This window comes from Dermacentor albipictus, unplaced genomic scaffold, assembly GCF_038994185.2.
Source record: "Dermacentor albipictus isolate Rhodes 1998 colony unplaced genomic scaffold, USDA_Dalb.pri_finalv2 scaffold_149, whole genome shotgun sequence".
In the NCBI taxonomy this organism is placed as follows: domain Eukaryota; kingdom Metazoa; phylum Arthropoda; class Arachnida; order Ixodida; family Ixodidae; genus Dermacentor; species Dermacentor albipictus.
Window position 1 is genome coordinate 66,763 of NW_027225703.1, and position 25,707 is coordinate 92,469.

The following is a 25,707-nucleotide window of genomic DNA, read 5'->3' on the forward strand; positions in this document are numbered from 1 at the left end:
CATAAAGAGGAAGGTCAAGCGACTAAGACGACAGGGTATTTCTTGTGACATAGTAGAACCCTACCAAGCAAAATTAAATGAGGCTATCAGTGTTGCTAAACTTCGCTATTACCAGTTAACCCTTCCTAACTTCATCAGAACTGCTCCTTCCATGTTTTGGGGTTATCTTAGTAGAAAAAAGTAAATCAGTTGACCATAATATGCACGAGGGCAATCCTGTCATCGCTAAACAAGATATCGCTGTTCACTTCAATGCTTATTTTAACAGTGTCTTTTTGAACTCGCCTGTTTCCGCTCATGTGAATGGCGTAGCACACAACGATTATTTTAGTTTTATTTCTTTGTCTGGCGTCTTTTCTATGCTTCTGAATATTAAAACAAAATCATCTCCTGGGCCTGATAACCTACCAAACATGTTCCTTCACGGGTACGCTGAAATGCCATCTCGCTTTCTCGTAATTATCTTTCGTGCATCCCTTTCATCGGCGGTGCTTCCTAATGACTGGCTTTCTGCTCGTATTTTTCTGATACTAAAAAGAGGCGATCCATCACTAGTGGCAAACTACCGTCCCATTTCACTAACCTCATCTTGTTGCAAATTTTTAGAACATATTATAGCTTCTGAAATCAATAAATTTCTCGATGATAGAGCCATTCTATCTCCTACGCAGCATGGTTTTCGAAAGGGCCTCTCCACTGTAACCCAATTAACCATTGTAATTCACAGTCTCGCTAGCACTATCGATAAATCAGGGCAAACTGACATCATATTCTTGGACTTCAGGAAAGCATTTGATCTTGTATCACACGCAAAGCTAATAGAAAAACTTGAACATCTCAACATTCCTTCACATCTTCTAAATTGGATTCACGCTTATCTTTCTAACCATACGCAATTCGTAGTAGTTATAATTGTTCTTCCAGCACCCTTCCTGTCACTTCTGGTGTTCCCCAGGGTAGTGTTCTTGGACCATTATTATTTAACATATATATTAATGACATTGTAGACACTGTTACTCAACCCGTACAAATAAAACTATTTGCTGATGACTGTCTCCTCTTTAATGAGATCACTTGCCAACAAGATCAAGTTATTCTAAGCTCCAACCTTCAAGACATACTAGCTTGGTGTGCGTGCTGGGATATGCAGCTTAACATTGATAAAACAGTATTTATGAAGGTCACTAGAAAAATAATAAATTGTCGTTTACCTGTAGCCTAGCATCCAAACCTCTTACGGAGGTGAATGAATATAAGTACCTCGGTGTTACAATTGCCAGTAACCTTAGTTGGAACTCGCACATCTCCATCTTTGCGACTTAGCTTTTAAGAAGCTTTGCTACCTCAGGCATAAATTAAAACACGCTCCTTCTGAAACCCGTATTATCGCCTACACTTCTCTTGTCCGTCCTAAACTCGAGTATGCAGCTATTGTTCGGGATCCCTATACTAAAACTAACATTGATGCGCTAGAAATGATACAGCATAAAGCAGTAAGGTTCATCTTCTCTAAATATCGCTCAAGTGATTCCCCAAGTCAGTTAATGGCTGAACAGAATATTCAGTCTTTGCAACTAAGAAGAAAAATTCACAGGCTTAAATTCCTCTTCTTGCTTCTTGCCCGAACCTTACATAACACCCCTTACTATCGCCGAACAAGACATCGCCACGCTGCCTCATTAACGCCTTATAATGGTAGAACCAATGTCTTCATGTCTTCCTTTTTCCCTCGAACAGTAACAGAATGGAACAGCCTACCTTATAACAAACTTCTCAGCACTGACTCAATAGCGTCTATTACTATCTAATATTAGTGCTTGTTGTTACGAAATCTCATTTCAATTTGTATCATTGTGCAATATTTATTGATTTACGCGTTGTAGTAACTTTGAATTATGCACTCTTTTTTTTTCTATTACATTTCCAGTGTTTTGAAATTGTGCTTGTGAAACAGTGTTTAAATTTGTATCTGCCACTCTCTATGCATTATTTAGGTGCTTTACTTATTATGCATTTGTACTTTTTATTACATTTTTTCCGGAGCTTTTTTTTTTTACTCCTTCGTCCATCTATTGTTTCCTTTTTTTGTATGTACCTTTCCCCTCCTGCCTGGGCCTTCTAAGGCCTGCAGTATTCCTAAATAAATAAATAAATGAAGGAGAAGTTCCGCTACAGTACATGGCCTCACGCATAGCTTGTTTCAACAGTGCCAATACGTTGTGTCGCTTTGTTAATTCAATGCTAAACATATTACCGTCAACAGTCGTCGTGTGATGGGTTCTGCCGAGTTTTTAATTAAAGGAAATGCCACTTATAGGAGCCGGCGTGTTCTTTGTTCATGATTGCCGCATGCAAAGGAAGATTGTGTATCTAGCTCTGAACCATGCATAATTGTCGCAGACTAAGATTCCAGTGAGTGCTTTCAAAGCAAGGAAATTACCGTATTTACTCGCGTAATGATAGCACTCACGTAATGATCGCACCCCTGAATTTTGTTGTCAAAATTCGTGTTATTTTATTTCCCGTGTAATCATCGCACCCCAAACTTGCCGCAGCAATATGCCGTGTGCCAAGTCTAGCTAATAATGATCGCGCTTACCATCTGTCGAATGCCACGTGAACGACTCTTCAACACAAACCAAGCGGTCTCCATGCGCCAAACATTCTTAGCAAGCAAATGCCCCATTTCATTCCTTTCATCACTTTCCGCACTTCCATGACAAAAAAAAAGCTACAACCAAACTTGCCTTTATTATGTGTAGGCTTCATAATAGTTGTGGTCAACGACTACAAAAAAGGCACCTTTCGATTCTTCTCGTCTGCACTCGTGGGCACACAACAAATTGCGAGTGGCAGCGATAGCAGCCACATTTACACTGATACGTTAGTGTACCCTATTCATACACTGACACTTGTAATACAGCTAAGATATTCGCCCACCCTTAGCGGAAACGTGCCTTATTAGGATAGTAGTGAAGACAAATGCCGCAGTTTCCACAGCATGCCCGCTATGTGTTCCTATGTCACTGGCAGCTAAGCGCGCCCGTCTGTTTCTGTCCCCTCAAAGTGCACATGGCTACGTTATTGCCGCAAACTTGCTGATATTAACGATATTATTCATTACTTACGGAAGAAACTGTTTTAATGCATATAATATACTCACGAGAAGAAAAAAAATTGCGTTCGGCGCGTTTGGCTTGCTCCGCTGACTGCCATTTTTGTTTTGCTGTCCTGCACTACATACAGCGGCAGCCACCTATTTGTCAACCTGTTGTCATGCTGCAGCAAATGCGGGGCCGAGGAGCACAGTCGTACCTCACATGGGCTCCTGCTTTTCTCGCTATTTTGTGTGGAACATTGCTTGGAAACAGCGAATTTGGTAACCTCGGATTCCTGAAGTTGCAAGGCATCGTTTGACACCAGCCACGACGCAGTGAGCAGACCTTTACTCGAATAATTGAACCCTGAACATTCTGTGACCGTGCGCTTCAAGATAACCCTAACGCCGGGGCACCAGTGGCACGAGCGCGAGACCAGCGGCTCGCGCCTGCAGGCCCGCGGTGCACGAGCACAGCGCTCTCGCAGCAGGAGTGAATCACGCAGAACCAGCATCTGAGGCGAAGCGCGCCCGCTTTTCAGGAAACAGATGGCCAACGCTTTACAAGAGCCGACAATGGCGCGAATGGAGGTGACCGCGGCTAACTCCGACACCACACCACAGTGGACATACGATGCGAACAGCGGCAAAACGACGGGTAAAGCCCACATCGAGTGGCTACAAGTTTGTCGCAAAGGCAGATCAGCAAAAGAAGACAATAAATCTGCCGAGGAAAGAGCCATAGAAGTCCTGAAACCAGACCCCAAACCTCAAGCACAAGCTCTGCCGCAGCGTCAACGCATGCTGAGGATGCGACCCTTCCCTACTGATGACTTCAAAATCATCTTCCGCCCTCAAGCTGGACTGGACCTCTCGAAGCACACACTCATCGCAGTGACACATGCCATCGGAAGATCCAGCGGTTTGGTCCAGCAAGACTTTCACGATAACGTCCGTGTACAAGTGCAGAAACTGGAGAACGTGATCATCGCGAGCACGGCAAGTACAGAACGAGCTTCCAAATTGCAGCACATCAATGCCATACAACTCGGCGGAACCGTCTATCAAGTAAATCCCCACATTCGACACCCAGACGATGTGTACCACGGAGTTATATACGGCCTCGAACCGGGTACAAGTCCCGCGGAGATTGCTGCCGGTCTTCGAGTGGACTCAAGATACACGGTTCTCGGCGCGCGAATGCTAGGATCTTCAACAGCCGCGGTTATCACCTTCGACGGACAGCACGTCCCTTATTATGTTACGTACCAGAGCGGTGACTACAGATGCAAGCCCTACCGAAAATCCGTCCAATAATGCAGAACCTGCGGCGCCATCGGACACCGACAGGATATCTGTCCTCAGCCGAGAGCCAACTTCTGCTACACATGCGGGTGCGATGGAGTCACGGGAGAACACGATTGTCACCCGAAGTGCAAGATTTGCGGCGGAGACCACAAAACGGCAGGCAAGGAATGTAAGAAGAAGCTCCGTAACAACCCGCCTCCCTACCAAGTAAGAAGACAGCAGCTTGACAACGCTCGCGCCCGAGAGAATCACTGGAGCTCGAGCACCGAAGACTTCCCCGCGCTGGTCACCACCTCGGACAGCTCACGGGAGCCCTCGCCTCGACAAAAACCTGGCCGGAGACGCTCTCGCTCTATCCTAAGATCGGGCTCTACATCCCGCTCTCGGTCACGGTCTCGGTCATGGTCTCGCTCCGTTAGGCGAATCACTTACGTCGCCGTGGCGAACGGAAGCAGCGCCTCGAATTCCTCACGCAACCCGAGCACTTCGGGCGAGACAGCGACGATACCGACTCTTGAACATAAAGTACAGGATCTACAGAGGACGATACAACAACAACCGGTAGCCGAGTGCAAAACGTCAGATCTCGAGGAAAAAGTAGCGAAGAAAGTAGAAGCAAGCATACTAAAACAGGTAGAAGCTAGAATAATGAAGCGGGTAGACGAACGGCTGCAAGCACATGAAGCGAAGATTCTTGACCTTGTTGAACGACGCCTTCAAGTCTTCGAGGAAACCCTCACTACAAAACTTCTCGCATCAGCAGACGGAACCATACAGACAGTGGTAACTAAAATCATGGAAAAGGTAGAGCCACTAATCCGTACGGTCACCACACTCGATGCCAAACTGGATGGCTTCATGGCACAACAACACAACTTCATGACATATGCTTAGAAGAATTTCGTGACTCATGAACATCTGGCGGAGCAGTTAGGAACCAAGCGCAAAGGACGAAAGACAGCACGAGAGGAATCCAAGGAGGATTCTAGCTCGACAACACCAAACCACCTACTACAGGTGGAGCACAAGCACCAACATGGCAGCTCCCAAACGTAGACATACCGAGCCGCTTCCCACCCTCTCCATTTGGCACTGGAATTGCAGATCCTATAGACCCCGCTCGGCCAACCTGCAAGAATATTTCAAAGCAAACAGTCCGGACATAATTGCGCTACAGGAAACCAACACCAAGAAAATAAAGCTTCCCGGCTACAACACTATGGCACACACTGCCCGCACCGCAATTCTTGTCAAGAAGACACTAACCGCACAGCCTCACGAAATTGAAGACACTGAAATCGAACACACCATAGTGGAGGTGTTGCCGACTCGCAAGAATCAATAGAGCCTATACCTGGTCAATCTCTACAGCCCGCCGCGGGAGCAGCTACTCCACTACGACCACTTCGTCCGGGACCTTCGCAAGAACGTTAATGGCAACCGGCTTGTTGTAGTAGGGGACTTTAACACCCCACACGCGGCCTGGGGCTACCCCAATACCACCAAGAACGGGGCACGGGTTCACGATGCCGCACAGCAGCACAGTCTTACGTTATGGAATGACCTGCTCCAACCCACCCGCGTGGGCAACAGCGTGTCGAGGGACACCAATCCTGATCTCACGTTCACTCGAGACGTGCGAAAGGCCACGTGGACCTGACTCCCGGACTCGCTAGGGAGCGATCACCACATAATTCAAATCGAGGTTGAACAATCCCACCGCGCGTCCAAGACAGGAAAGGCACGACTCACTGACTGGAACACGTATAGGAATGAGCTTGACAACGATTCGGACATCAAAAACATTGAAGCTTGGCTGAACGGTATTGTAGGGGCGGCTGACGGCCACACCAGGACGATTCAACTAGATGAGGACAATCCGGCGGTTGATAATCACCTGCTGCACTTATGGTAGGCTCGGCGATCGCTCCTCAAACGTTGGCGACGCCAAAAGCTCAACCGCAAGCTCCAGCGCCGAATCGCCCTATTAAGCATGCAGGCACAGGAGTACGCTGAACAGCTGGCGAGTCAGAACTGGCGATCCTTCTGCGGCCAACTTCAAGGGACCCTCAGCACAAAGAAGACTTGGCATATACTTCGAGCCCTGGTCGACGACACCCACACCAAAACCCAACAAAGACATACGATTCACCGACTAATCCACAACTATGGCGGCACAGAGGATCAGCTACTCCAAGAACTTCAGACGAAGCTACATGGCTCAGCTAACCCACAAACCACTGCCACCAACCTTTCCACCCCCAGGGAGTACCAAGGAGTGCCGAACGAAGAGCTAGATCAGCCTTTCACACAGGCAGAGTTACAGGCGGCCCTCTCTAGGCTAACACGCAATACGAGCCCGGGCAAAGACAGAGTCACCAACAAGCACCTTCGACAGCTACCCCCTCGGGCGCTGACGGCTCTCCTGCGGTACTATAACGACTGCTGGATGAAGGGCGAGCTACCAACAGCCTGGAAACACTCGGAGGTAACCATGGTACCCAAGCCAAACAAACCCATCTCCATCGCAAATCTCCGCCCCATCTCACTTACATCCTGCGCCTGGAAACTGCTTGAACACATGGTCAATGAGAGGCTCACCACATATCTCGAGGAAAATGATCGCTATCCGCACACCATGTTCGGCTTCCGCCAGATGCTTTCCACGCAGGACGTCCTCTTCCAGCTAAAGGAAGATATTCTTGACCATTTGAGCAAACACAGCAAGTCTTCCATTCTAGCACTAGACGTAAAGGGCGCCTTTGATAACGTGAGCCATGAAGCCATTCTCCGTAACCTAGAAGATATCGGCTGCGGTGCTAAAACATACGCCTACATGCGCGCTTTCCTCACCAACCGTGCGGCCACGGTGGGGATTGCCAACCTCCGGAGCAAGGCATTTCACCTACCTAACAGGGGTACACCACAAGGTTCGGTAGTCTCGCCACTCCTCTTCAACGTGGCCCTCCTCAAGCTTCCGCGCCTCCTAAACACCGTCCCAGGGATATTCCATGCTCTATATGCAGATGATATCACACTGTGGACGAGAGGCACGAGCACGGGCGAACAGGAGACCCGTCTTCAGGAGGCGGTCAACATCATCGAACGATGCCTCAACACCTGCGGCCTCCACTGTGCCCCGGATAAATCCGAGCTGTTAGTACTCGGAGCACGCACCCGGGGCCAGCCCCCAAGCCACGAAGCACCGGACCCACAAGTCCTTCTTCAGGGAGTCCCTATACCGAAGGTAGACTCACTTCGAATTCTCGTAGTCCATATACACAAGGACGGGTCCAGCTCCGCCACACTCCCTAGGCTACACAACACCGTGGCACAGCTTACTCATCTGACACGACGGGTGGCCAATCGCCGCAATGACCTCAAAGAGCACGACACCTTGCAAATGGTACAAGCCCTCCTTTACAGCCGCATTACATACGGAACTCCTTACCTCAACCTGAAGACAGCCGAGAAACAAAAGCTAAACCTTCACATACGAAAGGCCACAAAGCTCGCCCTAGGACTACCGACAACCGCCTCCACTGACCGATTGCTTCGCATGGGAGTTCACAACTCCTGGGAAGAACTCGCGGAAGCGCACCTCATCAACCAGATCGAGAGACTCAAGCTAACAACCACAGGCCGAGCAGTCCTCCGACGCACAGGATACGTAACCAACCCAGAACACGATGACGAATGTAAGGAAAAGATCACGTCGAAGCTCCGGGAATGTTTACAAGTTCTTCCGATACCTCGAAACATGCATCCGGAACACCATCGAGGCAGACGGCTCGCCAGGGTAAACGCCATCAGACGCAAGCACTGTAATGACCCGCAGGCACGCTACGTGGACGCAGCCAAGTATCCGGGCCGAAATGCCTTCGCCATCAGCGTCACAGACCACAAGGGTACGACACTGGCATTCGCGACCATTCTCGCCAAACGTGCCGACACAGCTGAGGAGGCCGCTATAGCACTCGCCACCCACACAAGTGAGCATGCCATAGTGGTCTTCACCGACTCTCAAGCAGCAGCACGTAACTACATGAAGGGCAGGATCTCTATAAAAGCGATCAACATACTGAAACGTGGCGACACTCCTCCCCCCCAAACCTGCATCATGTGGGTTCCGGGACATGAGGGACTCGAGGGGAATGAAGCGGCACACGCCGCGGCCCGCGCAAGCCTCTACCGGGCCTCCCCGCACGAGAATCTAGGCATGTCCCCAGCGGAGGAAACAGAAACAATACCGTTAACTTATCAAGCACTACTGCAGCACTATCGCCTTGGACGCAGGTTATACCCTCCACCACATCCAAAACTAACGAGAAACGAAGGCACTGACTACAGGCAATTCCAGAGCAATACCTTTACCCATGGAAGCTTACTGCATCATTTCCACCTGACGCTATACAGCTACACCTGTCCACACTGCAACGTGCCAGACAGCCTGGCGCACCTCCTACTGCAATGCAAGAAAACCCGAGAAACCATCACAGCGGCACCACTAGTAGCCCCAGCAGACACAGGCCAAAACTTCCTCGCTGAAACGTGGGAGGCTGCGATCTCCAAGCCTGACCTGGTCGACCAGCGCGAACTAGTTGCCCGGGCCTGGAGGGCGAACCAAGCCAGAGGGTTCCTGGAATAAGGGACCCTCCCACCTCGACTGACAAGTCACTACTTCAAATAAAGGTTTCATTCTCTCTCTCTCTTGCGGGAAATTTAACCCGCACAATGATCGCACCCCTGAATTTGTGTCAATTTCTTTTTGACAAAAAAATGTGATCATTATGCAAGTAAATACAGTAATTTTCATGGAACTGCTAATTATGAGGAAACCTAGCACACTCATCCTGTTTTGTTGGTTTAGGTTCACTGTTCAGCCAAGTTAAACGCACATGTGAGGAGAAACTGCTCCAGAGAATGTACTTGATACCACACTTTTTAAAACTGACTTCATTTAAGTAAATCGCTAGAGAGAGGTGCATCTATTAGAAGAAATTCAGATGTCGAATCGCCAAGTATAAATGCGATTGTGAACCATTGTGAATGGTGCTCTTCGGTTCATTTTCTGCAAATGGTGCAAATAGTTGTGCTTGAGGAAGTTAGCGAAGAACTTTGATTCCAATTTATGGCGAACCATCCGTGATTACCTGTCCAAGCATGAACTTATAATGCATAGATGGCACACTTCTGAAGTGGAACACGAATTATGTAACAACACCACAATGAAAAATAATTCTGCAAGAAAATGTTCAACAGGCACATTTAAGGCCAAGTAAGGGAATGTGCAAGCCAATATCGGCAACACTGTCTGCAACGAATAACCAAACACGGTGTTTAGATCAGAGCTCGACGGAGCCACGACAAAGTAGGCCAAAGGACAATGATGACTAAACGTGTGTCGTCGAGTTCGTTGACACTAGTTTGGCAGTTGCTGTTTGTTGGAAGAAAGCCCTATTGCAGCCAAAAATTTTTCAACCAATAAACGACTCGCTTACCATCGGCGTCAGTTTTATGCCATCTGTGCCAGCAGGACAACCTAAAATTGTTTTGGGATTCTGCTATATGTATGTTGCAATGTGATCAGAAGAAAACTCTCATAAAGCCTTCACATCATCTTTTGCTAACTTGTTTGTCTAAATAGGCTGTTTCATATGATCCGCCACATGGCTGTCAGCCAAAAGCAACGTTCAGTAATACATTCGACCCTGAATATATCGAACTCAAGGATAATCGCGAAATTTTTCTAACTGTGAAATGCGTACAGTGAAGTCTCAATAAAGTGAAACCTCGTTAAACCTTAGTTGGCTGGAGCTCGTAAAAAGTATGTACTAAACGTTATTACTGCCTAACCAAAATACCTTGAGATCACCCACTTACCTGTCAAAAACGGAACTCGGAGAGAGTGCGATGAAAGGTCAAAAACATCGTGTTTATTCACTTCGCGCGAAAAAAAGTCTGTTATTTTTGTTTGATGCCGCAGCGGCCTCAAACTTACTGAAGCTGCAAGCCAGCTTTTTAGCTGGCCCCCTCTTCTCGAAAGAGGGGGCTGGATGATTGCTCATTGGCATTGCATGTTCTCCGTGCACGGGCGTGGTAGTGCTGCACAAGACGCAAGGTGCCTTTTTCATTGTGGGGTGCTGTTTTCGTCACGACGATTGCATTCATGAGACTGATGTAACGCGCAGCTTCTGCCACTGTCGGGTCTGAATCGCCCTTGCTGTCGCTTTCCGTGTCATCCTCATCACTGTCGTTAGGCGACACTTGGGCAACAGAGGCAACGATGGTGAAAAGTCTAACCTCATAGCCATCCTTTCGCGGTCGCTGCAGCGCTCCCAAGCAACTTCTTCGTATTCCAAATGCCACACTCTGCAGTAAACGGTACATCGCCGTCACGTGCCAGCACCGACTTCTTCGTGCCACATTCAATTGCACGAACGATGTCCAATTTTCCTTGTGTACTGAGCACCCGGTGTTTTTTATCCGAGCTTCGGCACAATGCATGTCCTTGCTTGCATGAACAAGACGTTCATTTGAGGGATCGCCAGCCATTCGTGCACTGGCACGAGTAAGAGCAGGCGTGAGAGAGAAAATGTGGGGGCTTTTGCTTCTTGAATATATGACTGCCTAGGCACTACGGAGGAGGTTTCTTAGCGCATGTTGTATGCGTTTGTCCCCTAGGCATGCCGGCATTGCCGAGTACGTTTAGGGCCGGTTTAGACTCGAGCCACCCATCGCCGCAAGCTGCACCGCAAGCGAGGCGGTCCGCCAGTAATGGTTGAACTGACATCACGAGAGGCGGTCGTGAACTTTTTGCCTCCAAGTGGCAACCGCACAAACATGGCGCTGGTTCAAAGCGAAGCGCAGCATGAGGCCTAGTCCCCTAGGCTGCGACAGCAGTTTGTTTTTTGCATGGTTTATTGTGATCATTGCAGGAGCTATTCAGCACTTGCAAAGCTATTTGTTGAATGCAGCAAGCCACTGTACCCTTCCTAACTTCTTCAGTATATGCGATCGCCAAAGGAAACAGACGGATGTGTGTTATGTTTACGCGAGGGTCAGAAGGGATGAGTGCGATGATTTCATGGTTTTGGGCCGTTTTTTGCGTGTGCATTATAAGCGCGAAGGCCCATCACATACACCTGCTTCTAAGCATGACACATGTTCGGTACATGCCAAAATGAAAAGATTGCGATTGCCCACCTCAGCGTATTGTGTTCATAAGTGTTGTGTGTGCCCGCTTCATCGATACGAAGATTGTATGTTTGTGTTTAAGCAGTTATGATACGAAATGTAGCGATGAGCTTCATTGTCGTGTCACCGCAGTCATTCGTAATGTGCTGTTTGTGTCTTGCTTTGTGTGAGCTGTGTTGCGGGCTGCGATGCGCATTGGTGACCGCAAACACGTACAGAACGTTCGAGCGCTAGGGTTCTTACTTTTACGAAGCATAAGTGTACTGTGATGTGCACATGCAATGTGTCACAGTGGTGCTAGGCTTGTATAAGTGTTCGTTTTATGCAATATGCATATGTTCTGAAGTGAACCGTGCATAAGCGTTGCAGGCGAGTTTTGGTTCTGGCCCTTTCTGCCTCGTTCACGTATGTTGTGTGTTTTTCAGAAGTTATTTCTGTGCTATGAAGGTGTTTATAATCGGTGAGGGCAATATAGGGAACAGCCTAAAAGTTACATGCATATATGCGCGCTGTCGTGAAATGTGGACGCGCTTATGCACTGTTCTCATGAATGCAAATTTCGGGCACTCTTCATTTTTGTCCTGTGGAGATTGGTGTGAACAGCAGAAATCCTGAGGCGTATTTCTAGATTAAGCAAAGTGTTCAGTTTTATATTGTGGGATGTGAGCACCTTGCATGGGCAAGAAATTCAGCTGCTTGTTGTTAGTGCCTGAGTACACATTAGATACTTTCTTTTGATTCTTTACAAATGCAAATTTTTAAATAAAAATCCATATGCACGTAACAAAGTACGAAGACGACAAAACAACTGGTATGGTCAATCTATGATTCAAGGATTGTAGCAGTAGAACTTAAGGAACACGGACACAGAAGGAATGACTAGACGAGGACGCAGCTGCACTGTCAACTGATTTCTTTATTGAAATTCCCACTCTTAATTATTTCATCACCATATATCTCCTCTTATCTATCTAAAGCTGTCTCAAAAAGGTGTCTTCCTTTCTTGTCAAGGCGACTGATCGTGTGCTTACACATTGTGCTCCTGTTTTACTTATCTCAAATGCCTCAAGAATCTCCCGAGTTAGCCTATCGTTGTTCCTTTTCAGGACTTGCACTTCATGAAATTTGGGGGTGCTCGTGCTTAATTGGCTATATTGTCCCTTCTTGTTCATTTCGCAGCGTTTGCAGTGCAAGGCCAGATTGCTTCCAGGGGTCCCTGGAAGTGATGATGCGTGCTCTCTTGTTCGATCATTAAGGCATCTTCCTGTTTGCCCTATGTATCGTTTTCCACAGGACAAGGGGATGGTGTACACTACTCCTTTGGCGCAATTGCAGTATGTGCTCTGGTGTGTGATCTGGCATTGTGGTTCCTTTTTTTCCTGGTTCACTCGTGCTCACATACTTTTTCCTTTGGTGCTGAGCACGCTACTCCGACGCCGTCTCTTTTACCAATATTGATGAGATTGTGGGTCACTCCACGCACATATGGAATTTTGCACACTTATCTTTTCCATTCGCAACTTCGGGTCCGCTTTTGCTTTCTTGTTTTCTTTTAATCTTCTCTACGAGACCTTCAGCTATGCTGCATAGCATTGACATGGGGTACCCTGCATTTTTCAGCCTACTGAAGTGCCGCTGAAAACCCCGTTCAGTTTGATGCTGGCATGATTTCTTTAGTGCTCAACTAAACGCTGCACTCGCTATTGCTCTTTTTATAGTCTTGGAATGGCTTGACATGAAGGGAAGAATTTGTTTCTGTGCTCTGGGCTCGTACCTCTAGCATAGATGTTACAGTTGGAATTCTAGTGAAATGTCAAGGAACTGCAGAGAACTGTGGTTCCGACGAGTCACGATCCACCCCGGGTGGTGAACAAGGGAGGGCTTGTGGCACCCTCCGATAGACGGACGCTCCGCAGCGTGGTGGTGCTGAACGATGACTGACCGGCGAGCAGCCGTGCTCGTCGGTGTTTATTAGGGTGCGGTGACCAATGTTGCCTGCCGAGCTTTAGCAGGTCGCCGAGCTTGGCGGGCGAACCAAGATTATGTCTGAGGGGGCGTCACATACTTGCTACACCCCCTTACCCCCAGTTTGTTCAATGAAAAACAAACGTCCATGTTCAGACTATGAGGCTCTGCCTCCACCCTAGCTGGGTCGACAATGCCTGCTACCCAGGCGAGTAACGGTCTGGTGGCCTCCGCTGTCGAGTACTCCGCCTGGGCACCGGTGTTGACGGGTCGGGTGCAGCAACGCTGGGTGCTGCCTGAGCCAGCCTTGCTCCATCCGGAGGGTTCGTAGTGGTCGGCCTTGCGAGTGGTGCTGGGCTCGACACCGGTCCAACGGGTGCCGCACCACTGGCTACGGTTGCCACCTCCAAGGTAGGTGGTGCTCTGCTGGGAGCGACTGGTGCTGCCACTAGTCCTCCTGCGGGCTGGAACTCAGTGGCAGTCGAGGGTGCTGGCCAGGTCCAGAGGCGAGGCCTGACATGGTCAGCGTGTCTGTGCCATATGTCCCTGTCTGGCATGCGCACGAGCAGCGATGAGGTGCTGGCAGGGGACACCACCTGTCCGGCAGACCAGGGTGGGCCAGGACGGAAGTTCCTGGCGAAACTGGAGCTCCCGACTCTGGCAAAAGCCCGGGACGGCACCCTTGGTCAGCAGCCAGCTTCTGCTTCAGCTGAAGCTGGCTGCTCCTGATTGGAGGCTCCTGATTGGAAGCTGGCTGCTCCTGCTCCTGATTTGGCCTCATGCAGCTTGCGCTTGCTGCGGGAGACCTTGCTCTTGAGCTGCCTGTTGCGGCCCTGCAGGCTCGTTATAATGTGCTGCATCTCCCGGTTGATTGGCTGAGCCTGCTCGCTGGACACCGATGACGCCTCGAACTCAATGCGTAGATTATCGTACTCTCGATGAATCTGCGCGATGTTGTCCTCGAGGCGGATGACCTCCGATTGAAGCTCCTTCTGGACAACCAGCTCCTCGCTTTCCATCTGCTCAATCTGGCGAAGGTGTGAGTTTTTGGCTCTCGACAGCAAGGAGCGACACTCGCCCAGCTGAGTCTTGAGTTGCATGCTCTCGTTGTACAGCACGGAGAACTGGCTCTGCAGGCACTTGTACTCGGCCGTGCTCACCACCAGGCTCTCGAGCAGCGACCGCAGCTCTAGCCGCAGCCGCTCCACCATCTTCAGGGCCTCCTTGTGGTCAAGCTGAAGCTGCTCCAGCTCCAGCAGCCATGCCGATGCCAGCTCCTGCTGTTCCTCGAGCTGGCTCTGCAGGTCCTCCAAGTGCAGGGAGGCTGCTCCGCCACCACCGCCGGAGCCCCCAAAATCCACATGTAGGCGGGACCAGGGTCTCTGTGGAAACGGCCAGGGGGTGCTTTCCACATTACGCGAGGCTTGCTGGTGCTCCTGACAGATTTGGAAGCTCTGCACCACATGCAGGCCTGGCTGGCTTCCGGGTACTCTGGCAGACGAATGCCCAGTACATGAATCCAGTTTCGGCCCAGCAGCGTCGGCGACAATCCCTTCGTTAAGTAAAGGGGAAGGGTTGCCTCCCTGTCGCCAAAGCGAGCGCTGACCTGTGCCTGACCCTGGACCTGGGAGAGTTGCCCGGAGGAGCTGCGCAGCATCACGCCCGAAGCCTCGACGGACACGCCGGGGAAAGCATGCTTGAAGAGCTTCCCGGCCATTACTGACACGCTGGCCCCTGTGTCCAGCTCCATGGAAATGGGGTGCCCGCAGATTTCGCCGATCAGCATGTATGGCGGCACAGACGATGGTACAAAGCCTGTGTGCCACATGTCAAAAATCGGCGGGTGCTTGGCCACGACGTGGAGCCTGGCTGTGGAAGAACATGAGCTTGCTTCCGCACGCCCCCGTCGCGTATCGTTGCGACGGCTACCCTGTTCGCGGGCTTGTGTGGTACCTGGGCTTGAACCAGGCTGCTGCTGCTGCTGTTTGCTGTTCGTCCTCCCCCTTCGGCATACACGTGCCAGGTGCCCAGTTTTTCCACACAGAAGCATTGTGCTTGAGAGAACTGGCACTGTGAAGGGGAGTGGGCACCACCTCAGCGACCGCAGGTAGTGGCCTTTGTCGCGAACTTGTTGACCGCCGCTTCCGCCGACGGTGAGCCAGTCGCACGGGCAATCTCGCCGGTGTCCTTGGCGGCAGCTTTCATTGCCAGCGCAGCCTTCACGGCGTCGTCCAGCGAGGGGTCAGGAAGCTCCAGGAGTCGCATCTGCATGGCAAGGTTGTGAGGTGAAGTTCAGCTGTGGGCACGTTGATTGAAAGGACACCAGTACAGTGTCCTTAAGTTGTTGGTAATCGGTTGCATTCTCTGTTTGGCACAGTATCAAGAACTCGTCCACGTATCGATAGATCCGTGTGATGTGCCTATCCTTGATAGATCCTTGAATTTTCGTGTTGCATGCTGCGAAGTACAAGTTACTCAGGATTGGTGCTATTTTTGATCCAATGCAGACCCATCTTTTTCGGACAAACAAGGTACCTTCATGTACAGTGATAGTGGCAGCGAGATAGGTGCTAAACAGCTCCAAGAAGGTTCCACAGACATTCCTACCGAGTTTTTAAATGGAATGGCTCCTTGCTCCTCTATGGTCTCTCTCATTACATTCATCAAATCCGCATGCAGTATTGAATAATCCATGTCTTCAATGTCAATTGAGAACCCGTACCGGTAAATCATCCATTTTGTACATTCTTAACTCAGAGGTTAGTTCTTCAGAGTTGCTAATTATGAGCGGATCTTCTACCCTAACTTGGGAAAGTTGCCCGAATAGATGTGCTGCAAGCAGTGATTCCCACATGTCTGCTTCCGATAAAATGGCGCGGGAAGGGGCATCAATTTTATAGCTTTTTCCTGTCAAGAACACTGACAGCATGCTGGTTTTTGCTGCTTTAATCTTGTTGCACAGCTGGCTATCATTACTTATTTTTCCTAGAAGCATCTTGACCTTTCTTTTTGCTTCCTTTAGGTCTTTATTTTCTACCTTGCGGAAGTTCCTGTTGATGGCTTCTAATGTTCTTGTATTGTAGCTGCTGGCATCGAATACTACAAATCCCCCCTTCTTTGTCTGAAAGTCACAATATGAAGTTTTCCTTTTTCAATTCCTTTAGAGTTTTAACGAAACTGTGCACATGGAGTTTGCATTCTTTTGAACGAGCCAGTGTCTTTACTCCTTCAGCCACAAGACGGCCTCTTCATTGGCTTTTGCTGCGACTCGTCTGGTAATGGCAAGCTTCCCTTCTTCATCTAGTCTTGGGGAAGCGCAAATTGTGGACCGAGTTCCAATACTTCCTTAGAAGATTGTGAGAGCTGCACCTGTCCTACTGTGACCACTGGGTTCTTGCTTATCTTCTTGTACTCTTTCTGACCTTGCATTGTTGACTTCAATATTGGCAGGAACCACTGGCCAATTGAAGACAATATGATTTTTTGCCAGAGGATCTCACCTTAAGGAGTCAGTGAGTAGGCGAATCTGTTTTCACATTTCAGCGCACAGTATCTTCATATTTCTTCTTGCATGTCCTTGGGAAGGCAACAACATATCGAGTAGTGACCTAACGTCTTCCACCAAAACATTCTTTTTGATGCAACATGAGAATAAGCAGGCCAGGCAAGTGAAGAAGGCAATGGGAAGACATATTTGTCGCGAGTCAAGCAGATGCGGGAAACAAGCAAAAATGCTCAGTGCTGAAAATGAATGTCAAAAAGGTGTTTAACTGGGCTAGTTTTTTCATTCTTTAAGGATTGTAGCAGCAGAACTTATAGAACACGCACACAGAAAAAACGACTGGATGAGGGCGCAGCTGTACTGTCAATAGATTTTTTTATTGAAATTCCCTCTTATTTTTTTCATTGCCATATCTCCTCTTTATATATATATCTGAGGCTGTCTCAGAAAGGTGACTTCCTTTCTTGTCAAGGTGACTGATGGGGTGCTTACACATTACGCTCCCGTTTTAGTTATCTCAAATGCCTCAAGAGTCTCCTGAGTTAGCCTATCGTCATTCCTTTTCAGGACATGCATTTCACGAAATTAGGGGGTACACATGCTTACTTGGCTATCTTGTGTTCATTTTGATTTGACTGCGATTGCATCAAAGGAGTAGTGTACGCCATCCCCTTGTCCTGTGGAAAGCAATACATAGGGCGAACAGGAAGATGCCTTAATGATCGACCAAGACAGCACGCATCATCACTTTCAGGGACCCGTGGCTGCAATCTGGCCTTGCACTGCAAACGTTGCGAAATGAACAAGAAGGGACAAGATAGCCAAATAAGCACGTGCACCCCCAAATTTCGTGAAGTGCAAATCCTGAAAAGCAACAAGGATAGGCTAACTCAGGAGATTCTTGACGCATTTGAGATACCACATTTTTTTGAATCTAGGCCAACCCCAATTCTAAGCTGACCCCCTAAAGTCTGAAGCCAACAAAAAAATATATATTACCTCGAATGTAGGCCGAACGAAAAAAAGCAAGGACAGCTTTCACAAAATGCAAACAGTATTTATTGAATCTGAACATGCAGAGCTCATTCAACGTCGTCGTCGCTGCTAGACTTGTCACTCTGTTCCTTGTCACTGTCACCTTCAAACAGTGCACTATCTTTGGTACCGTCAAGCGCATTGGATATGCTGCACTTCTTAAAGGCGCGCACGATCAAAGTACCTGGGATGTCGTCCCACGCTGCAGCTACCCAGCCTGCCAGCTGCAATAGCAATGCACGTTTGATGCGGCCAGTTAGCATGTGGTCTTCGTCAGTCAACCAGTCTGTGTAATATTTCCTCAGACGATCCTTGAAAGGTTTGTTGGTGCAGACATCAAGTGGCTACAACTGGCCTGTGATGCCGCCCGGTATGACAGCGAGGTCCGTGTTCACTTAGGCGAGCGCAGCCTTCACGTTGGTCAAGTGCCCACGGTAAGAGTCAATGAAAAGGAGCGAGTTCCTTGTCAAAAGGGCTCCCGGACGCCGTCGCCACACAATCTTAACCCACTCTTTCACCATCACACCTGTCATCCACCCGTTCTCATTTGCCCGCACAATGACATTTCTTGGGAAATTTTCTCGAGCAGGCAGTGTCTTCCTCTTAAATATCTTATAAGGAGGGAGTTTATTTCCATCAGCTGTGCTGCACAGCATCACAGTTGCGCGCTGCTTCTCGTAGCCTGCAGAGCGCACCTTCACCTCCGTGGCACCCTTTTCATTCACGGTGTACGCCACTGGCATATCAAAATACATAGCCGTCTGGTCGGCGTTGCCGATTTGCCCAAGGTTGTAGCCTGCCGCTTCTCTCTTCCGCAGCATGTAGCGCTAAAAAGCTATCAGCTTTTCTTCGAAATCGCTTGGCAGCTTCTGGGTGATTGAAGCGCGACATCGAAGGCTGAAGCCGAAGCACTTCATGAATTTCTGAAGCCAGCCCCAGATGGCTTTGAAATCCTGTGGCGTTAGGCCTCGCTCCCTCGAAAGTTCCCTAGCTTCCGCTTGGAGAACTTCTGTTGTCACTGGAAGGGCAGCTGCTCTCTGCGTCCGAACAGTCAGCCAAAGCTGTCTCCACTTCGTGGTGTCGGCCTTTCTCCGGTCCACTAAATGCCATCCTCGTTGCGGCGCATGCAAAAAGCTGCTGTCGTTGTCGCCTCCAGTAACGGACGTTTTTCTCGTCGACGCCGAAGTCCTGCCCGGCTTGAAGGTTTGACGATGCCTCTGCGGCTATCACAACTTTTCGCTTGAAAGCGGCAGTGTTGTGGCATCTCCTACTTGGTGCCATCGCGATAACAGTACGCCGCACACCGATATAGCCGACACTACACAGCTCAAAATGGCAACCTCGCTTATGTACGGTTGGCTACTGGCACAGCCAGTAGCAGCTGCGATACTGACTTTTCTCTATGGCGCTAGCTATGCATCATACTTAGCAGTTTGAATGAAAAACTGGCGCTTTTTTTAAATCCTCGAATCTAAGCCGACCCTAGAGTTTGGAATATGATTATTTGAAAAAATCTATAGGCCTAGATTAGAGTAAATATGATAATAAAACAGGAGCTCAATGTGTAAGCACACTGCTGGTCTCCTTGACAAGGAAGGAAGTCACCTTTTTGAGACAGCCTCAGATAGATAAGAGAATTGATACAGCAACGAAATAGGAGTGAGAATTTCAATAAAGAAATCGGTTGACAGTGCAGCTGCGTACTCGTCTACTGTAGTTCCTTCTGTGTCCAGGTTCCTTAAGTTCTGCTGCTACCATCCTCGAAGAATGAACTAAATAGCCCAGTTAGACACCCTTTTGTCAATATATGATATTCTGTAGGCTGCTGGAGCATGTAGTGTGTATGAAAGCGTCGAAACCATTATTTGAAGCTGTCGATATTGCATAGGGATGTGCCGAATATTTGCAACTTTGTAATAATGCATTGAATAGGGCCCTATTCGATTCGGTGGCCACTTTTTGTCAATGTCAATATTTTTTTCATACCATACGGGTATTTCAAAATATCAGCTACACCCACATAAACATTAAACTGCAGAAAAGTGCAGTATATTTTCACCATGACAGGCATAGTATTTATAGCCATGAAACATGAGAACATGAGAGTGGCAGGAGAAGATGAGGCCACAGCAGACACCGTCGTGGCTCATGCCGGGGCTATGAATCTCACAGGCTCCCCTCAAAAATCCGAGTTACTTCTTCTGCCATCCCACCGGGGGATGGGAAAACACATGTCTAGTATACAGGTCATCCTAAACCACATCCCCGTTATTAGAGTGGACAGGCTCCGGGTGCTCGGTTTACACATTCAAAGCAATCGGCTCAACACATATACCCTACATACACTCCACACCACAGTCGATCACACCCTGCGCCTTCTAGGGCGAGTCTCCAATAAACATGGCAGACTAAAGGAGGCCGAACTTCTCCGCTTGATTCAGGCCCTCGTTATCAGTAAGATTACATTTGCAACACCATATCTATATTTCCTTAAATCAGAATCAAATAAGATCGACACTCTTTTACGCAAAATATATAAATTCGCTTTGAGGGTCCCCATACGTACCTCCACTGAAAGGCTAATGCTTACTGGAACTTTCAACACACTTACTGAACTCACAGAAGCCCACCTCACATTCCAATATAGCAGACTTTCTGACACCGCAACAGGTCGACACATTCTACAAACTCTTTCTATCACGAGAACCTCTGCATCCCTCCACTTCCTAAAAACATGCACCCTGTGCATCACAAACAGCGCAGGAGGCAGCGAGCAAAGGCTCTCCAAAAAGAATTCTCCACCTCTAAAGACGTGCTCTATGTTGATGCCGTCGAATATGGGAACAGAAATCATTACGCAATATCAGTAATTAACTCTCACGGCCAGGTCGCTGCGGCCGCCTCCATTCCTGGCTCTTCCTCGGAGGGGGCGGAGGAAGCGGCCATAGCCCTGGCCCTCACAATCCCAAATTCATCAGTTATCGTTAGTGACTCCAAAGCAGCCATACATAACTTTGGAGCGGGTAGGGTCTCTAAGCCAGCCCTTTCTCTCCTCTTGGCCCATCCTTTCCATGAAACTGTGGCATTAATCTGAACTCCCGCGCATGCGGGCCTTGCCGGAAACGAGGCGGCTCATGCCAGTGCCTGAGGATTTACAGCCCGGGCTCAGGCATCAGATGTGTCAGACCTCGCCACGGAAGAGGCGCCGTTTACAGCGCGGGATCGACTTGTTACTTACCACATCTGCACACACTACCGATTAGACTGCTTAGACGCGGGGATTTGCCTCATGGGCAAATCCCCGCGTAGATGTGAAGTTCTGTGGCGACAGCTGCAGACTCGCACCTTTCCGTGCCCTTACCTCCTCCACCGCATTCATCCCGCCATTTACCTTTCTCCCTCTTGTAAATTCTGTGTCTCCCAAAGCAGATTGAAACTACATCATGTGGGGGTGCCCTAAGCACCCCTTCTCCCTTTCCTCAAGCAATTAATATCTAGTGGGGAGCAGTGGGAGGCTGCCTTGCGCAGCTCCAGGCCCGATCTTCAGGAGGCCATCCTGGAGTGGGCTGAGAGGATAAAGGAGGCCTACTTCAAGTAGTTCCTCCCCCCACCATCTATTCCATTGCCCCCTTCCCTTTAAAGAGGGATAAATAAAGTTTTTCATCATCATCAACAGAATATAATATGACTACATGCCATGTGCTAGTTAGCATTTCTAGTGATTAGGAGAATGATATAAAGGCTGTTGGGTTAATCTGGCTTATTTGTCATGTTAAAACATAGGCTGTGAAGTTAACTTCAACATGTCTAAGTTGTCAACATGTCTTAGTATTTACAAAATTGGGGGGTGGCAGTGAGACTTTCCTTGGGGAAGCAATACCTCAGTTGTATTAATGGTACAGCTTGACTATCTAAGTTCATCATTGCTTGTTTAGAAATATGACGGTAGGTTAGAACCTATGAAATGCCACAGCAGCAAGGCTGAACATCCATCCTTACTTTTCAGAGGCTTAAAGAATGATAAAGTTATCCTTTAAAGCACATTTGGTAACAAATATATGCCACGTACATTTCATTGGAATGGAAAGAGGTGATTGAGCACAACCATGCTATTGTAGCATGCATGAAGGAATGCAGGAGAGCCTGGGGGCTAATATGTGTTAATAGAGTAAACAAGTAGCTGTGACTTGCAAGATTATTTTACTCCACAGAGGATGCTGCAGTAAGGTTCGTGCAACTGTAAGCAATACTAGAACGAGTGAAAGATTACTTCATGATGCCTTCATCATGCTCTTCATCATGCCAGCATTATGACAGCGAGTGTCTGTGGCCATCGAGTTAGATGTTCTTGTGTTTACCTGCACGCATTACAATGTTCTTGTTAATTTAGTAATTGAATGTTTACAGTTGTTTATGCAGCTGATAAAACGACTAACCTTACTTCGTGTAGGTGTCTAATAATTTGCTATTGCAATCAGTGATTCGCCTTTCGGGCAGAACTGTTACTTCTTTTTTACATTTAAGCTATATATTCCATGTCTGCTCCATTGCATATTTCTTGCTCTTTAATGTGCGCCACAGGTAAAACCGCTATAAGTGGCTATAAATACTAGCCGCTATAAATACTGGAAGATATCTATAGCGGCTCCACAGCCACCGTAGTCCTCCATAAAGCAAGCAACAAAATCCCAATAAAGAAAGGCGTCAGGCAGGGAGATACGATATCTCCAATGCTATTCACAGCGTGTTTACAGGAGGTATTCAGAGACCTGGATTGGGAAGAATTCGGGATAAAAGTTAATGGAGAATACCTTAGTAACTTGCGATTCGCTGATGATATTGCCTTGCTTAGTAACTCAGGGGACCAATTGCAATGCATGCTCACTGACCTGGAGAGGCAAAGCAGAAGAGTGGGTCTAAAAATTAATCTGCAGAAAACTAAACTAATGCTTAACAGTCTCGGGAGAGACCAGCAATTTACAATAGGCAGCGAGGCACTGGAAGTCGTAAGGGAATACATCTACTTAGGGCAGGTAGTGACGGCGGATCTGGATCATGAGACGGAAATAATCAGAAGAATAAGAATGGGCTGGGGTGCGTTTGGCAGGCATTCCCAAATCATGAACAGCAGGTTGCCATTATCCCTCAAGAGAAAAGTATATAATAGCTGTGTCTTACCAGTACTCACCTACGGGGCAGAAACCTGGAGGCTTACGAAAAGGGTTCTACTCAAATTGAGGACGACACAACGAGCCATGGAAAGAAGAATGATAGATGTAACGTTAAGGGATAAGAAAAGAGCAGATTGGGTGAGGGAACAAACGCGTGTTAATGACATCTTAGTTGAAATCAAGAAAAAGAAATGGGCATGGGCAGGACATGTAATGAGGAGGGAAGATAACCGATGGTCATTAAGGGTTACGGACTGGATCCCAAGGGAAGGGAAGCGTAGCAGGGGGCGGCAGAAAGTTAGGTGGGCGGATGAGATTAAGAAGTTTGCAGGCACGGCATGGCCACAATTAGTACATGACCGGGGTTGTTGGAGAAGCATGGGAGAGGCCTTTGCCCTGCAGTGGACGCAACCAGGCTGATGATGATGATGATGATGACAGGTAAAACAGTCAAGCCAGGTAATAGACAAAGACGAGCTGAGATACATAGTAGCTTATGGCTGCAGTGTTATCTTTCCAGCCTTCTAGGGATTCTGTGCTTTGCTGAAAATGACCTTGATAATTATCAGGAACATCCATTTGTCTTTCCTGCAGGGCCGGTCTCCAGCCTGGCGATATCATTGTGAAGATTGGAGGGGCAGAAGTCAAATCTTCCCAGGACGTTTACAAGGCACTCGAAGTGTGGAAGCCACTTGACGTTGAAGTCATACACAGAGGCACCCGAAAAAAACTCAAAGTTCAGCCTTGAGTTACGTAGTACCAGCAATAAAATCTCCTGTTTATGTTCTTGCTAGCCTCGCTGGAGTCACAGGTGTAGCAAGAAGTATTTTCATCAAATGTGCAAGAAAATGACCATTTTGCTATGGCACTTCTTGATTCGGCTAGCTTCCATTAGAGTGATGCATCAGTTAACAGAAATACTACAATGGTTATTGAGATTTTTCTGCCTGCCACACAAGTTGTACTTGGGCGCCTTCATGCAAAAGTTCAGGATTGTGGAGCTACTGTGGTAATGCCGCATACTAAGTCTATCTGCAGGTATTGATGCTTGGCCCAGTGCTATGCATGAATATTTTCTTGCTAAGCAGAATAAGGCGGTGTAATTTGGAACTTTCAGTTATAGTTTCACCCTAGTGCAATAACTCACCCACTGTGATTTATTTATTTATTTCAAATAATAATACCTCAAGCGCCACAGGCATGGTGATTTACATGAGGGGACGCCAAAGACTTGAAAAATTATAGACCGATCAGCTTACTGTCCGTTCCCTACAAACTATTTACTAAGGTAATCGCAAATAGAATCAGGAACACCTTAGACTTCTGTCAAGCAAAGGACCAGGCAGGATTCCGTAAAGGCTACTCAACAACAGATCATATTCACACTATCAATCAGGTGATAGAGAAATGTGCGGAATATAACCAACCCTTATATATAGCTTTCATTGATTACGAGAAAGCGTTTGATTCTGTCGAAACCTCAGCAGTCATGAAGGCATTACGGAATCAGGGTGTAGACGAGCCGTATGTAAAAATACTGAAAGATATCTATAGCTGCTCCACAGCCACCGTAGTCCTCCATTAAGAAAGCAACAAAATCCCAATAAAGAAAGGCGTCAGACAGGGCGATACGATCTCTCCAATGCTATTCACAGCGTGTTTACAGGAGGTATTCAGAGACCTGGATTGGGAAGAAATGGGGATAAAACTTAATGGAGAATACCTTAGTAACTTGCGATTCGCTGATGAGATATTGCCTTGCTTAGTAACTCAGGGGACCAATTGCAATGCATGCTCACTAACCTGGAGAGGCAAAGCAGAAGAGTGGGTCTAAAAATTAATCTGCAGAAAACTAAAGTAATGTTTAACAGTCTCGGAAGAGAACAGCAATTTACAATAGGCAGCGAGGCACTGGAAGTAGTAAGGGAATACATCTACTTAGGGCAGGTAGTGAAGGCAGATCCGGATCATGAGATGGAAATGATCAGAAGAATAAGAATGGGCTGGGGTGCGTTTGGCAGGCATTCTCAGATCATGAACAGCAGGTTACCATTATCCCTCAAGAGGAAAGTGTATAATAGCTGTGTCTTAGCAGTACTCGCCTACGGGGCAGAAACCTGGAGGCTTATGAAAAGGGTTCTACTCAAGTTGAGGACGACGCAACGAGCTATGGAAAGAAGAATGATAGGTGTAACGTTAACGGACGAGAAAAGAGCAGATTGGGTGAGGGAACAAACGCGAGTGAATGACATCTTAGTTGAAATCAAGAAAAAGAAATGGGCATGGGCAGGACATGTAATGAGGAGGGAGGATAACCGATGGTCATTGAGGGTTACGGACTGGATCCCAAGGGAAGGGAAGCGTAGCAGGGGGCGGCAGAAAGTTAGGTGGGCGGATGAGATTAAGAAGTTTGCAGGGACGGCATGGCCACA

At 48.0% G+C, this 25,707-nt stretch overlaps 1 protein-coding gene across 1 annotated transcript in view; it reads left to right on the forward strand.

The window, feature by feature from the left end:
* LOC139053533 (serine protease HTRA2, mitochondrial-like) overlaps nt 1-24,061 on the forward strand; it is a 38,144-nt gene extending 14,083 nt beyond the window's left edge. Inside the window, exon 3 of the mRNA XM_070530485.1 lies at nt 23,870-24,061. Within this exon, the coding sequence (XP_070386586.1) occupies nt 23,870-24,023 (154 nt within the window). The 3' untranslated portion in view covers nt 24,024-24,061. The remainder of the gene's footprint in view (nt 1-23,869) is intronic.
* Nucleotides 24,062-25,707: the final 1,646 nt, after the last annotated feature.